We start from the raw sequence: 2,190 nt of genomic DNA on the forward strand, positions 1-2,190 counted from the left end.
GATGCCATTGCTGTTTTTCACTCTGGAGTGAAAAACAGCAATGGCATCCCGAACTAAGTGATCCGGTACTCAGTAAGACGCGCAGTTCATGAACGACAGTATTACGACGACAGCGATCCTCCAGACGGCAGAAGTGTGTTGCTATAGGAAGTTTCCACGGATACTGCAAAGACAGTGTATAGTGTGCACGAGAACGTTGCTACGCAGCTCATTAGCGTTGGCTAGTCATAATGGGGCATGAATCTGCGCCGCTTCATCCTTCCTTGGTAACAGCCATTCTTCTATTCACCGTAGGAATCCTCGGCCTTTCATCACGAGTTCACGGAAACAGGACACGATCAGGCAGTAGCGTCAGCGGTCCCAATGTCGTCCTGAACATTCCTTCTGGGGGTCTAACATCGGACCGCGTAGCGGAATCGCCACTGGGAGGTTCACAGGTTCTGCTGGTGGTGGATGAAAGCAACGAGGCCGTGTTCATGCCTCAGACGGAAAGTTCTAGAGAAGGGGGAGATGCTGAGAACCTGAATAAATTTGTTTATGCCGTCGACAATGGAGCGTGCAACTTCAGCAAGACTCTTACCTATGAAGATATCTTCCCCGGTTTAGGCTCATCAGACACGAAGACTTTCTGGGTGAAAACAACAGGTGCGCTCGACTCCGGTCCCCAAAAGTCTTCTCAAGGTAATTCGGTCTCAACATCAGTGACGCAGTATGCCTTCACTAATCCTTCTTCAGAAAAGCTTCAGGGCAGAAAAGTCAGCTTTTGCGTTCGCTTCCACTCAGCGACAGCCGTCACAACCCCGAGCCCTGAAGCCACAGCCGTTTCAACAGAAGCCAGCGGAGATAAGCCGACCTTGAGCTCAGGACCTTCAAAACCAAGCGGGGACACAAACACTACACCCGGTGAAGACACGGCTCCAGCGCCACCCTCACTGGACCGTACAGAACAAGCGTCTCTACAAGCTTTAATAAAGAAGGAGACCAGTCGAGAAACGAAGGTGAAAGCGGAGGAGGAAATTGGAGGGAAGGAGGGCACTCCGGGGAGGGAGGACATTACGACGACAGTTGACAAGATGCCTGGAGCCTTTGTAAGCAGAGAGTCTGCGGCCAGTAGTGGTGTAACACCAGCAGGCTATTACCTGACGGTGGTTGTCCATTCATCTGCTTCGCATGCGTATCTGGGTACTGTGACTATTTTCGTCTTACTTACAATCTCTCTTTCGACTGTCCTGCGGGTCGCGCGGTCCTAGCAGTAGGCCCGAGCGCTTTGCGCCGAGTGCCAGGACAATCTCCCTGTATTTCACCCTACGGAGACGCCCCAGAAAGAAGGGAGCGTACGGAGAAAAGGCACACAGAAGAAGTAGATGTCTTCCGAACAGATGGAATCAGTCTTCCAGCAAGAGCACCAACACGAAGGTTGATTGGGGCTTCTGAAGGAAAGCAAAGAGTGAGAGAAAAACATTCAGCGAAGAGGCAACTGGTCAACCCACGGCTACCACATGACTGCTCTTTCGAGAGAACTGTTTTTTCTCTCATCGGAGAGACATTCTTGCGTATTCTCGGGATCTGTAGAGCGTTCTTCAGATACAAAGAGGGAGTACTTATCACTGATTGATTGCAGTTCTTCTGTGAGAGAGAACAACTGTTACCCTAGCGGCTAGGTCACCCGTACTTACCTACTACGCATCATGATCTCGCCGGCAAAGAACGGAGAGAAGGTTCTTCTTTGTTACTCATTACAAGAGAACCCGGCAAGAACACAAGTACCGCTGTGATCGTCCCTGACTCCTGCCTGGAAAGACCTTTCTAGCTGGCCTCCTCATCGAAAAGCCACCACAAGTCATTCTTCAACTGAAGATCACTTTCGTAAGGTTCTTTGTGTCTACTTACAGTTTCATATCTCCGTTTCTTCCTACAGGCCAAGTGAGCCGACCAAATGCCGTGCCAACAGCCTCACAGCTTAGCGCTGTAAAAGAAAAGTGATAATGTGCTGGCAAGGCAATCAAACCAAGTGTCTTGCTTCTGTTGAGAAAACTGCTCAGAGATTTTCTTATTCGAGGAATATCTCAGGCAAAATAAAGCCGAAAAGCCCAACAGAAGGAAAGCATTCGAAAGGCAAAGCGACTTCACTACGGGCGTACATATATATATATATATGCAGCGCAGGTGCGTGCAATGTACACGTGCACG

The 2,190-nt window shown here is 49.8% G+C and overlaps 1 protein-coding gene across 1 annotated transcript; it reads left to right on the forward strand.

Annotated features, from left to right (window-relative positions):
* Nucleotides 1-73: 73 nt before the first annotated feature.
* Nucleotides 74-1,502, forward strand: CSUI_005277 (toxoplasma gondii family a protein). The gene has a single exon (XM_068065454.1). It carries the CDS (start codon nt 231-233, stop codon nt 1,248-1,250), a length of 1,020 nt encoding a protein of 339 aa, XP_067922570.1. The 5' UTR covers nt 74-230; the 3' UTR covers nt 1,251-1,502.
* Nucleotides 1,503-2,190: the final 688 nt, after the last annotated feature.

The sequence above is a fragment of the Cystoisospora suis genome, assembly GCF_002600585.1.
Source record: "Cystoisospora suis strain Wien I chromosome Unknown contig_2559, whole genome shotgun sequence".
NCBI classification, from domain to species: Eukaryota; Apicomplexa; class Conoidasida; order Eucoccidiorida; family Sarcocystidae; genus Cystoisospora; species Cystoisospora suis.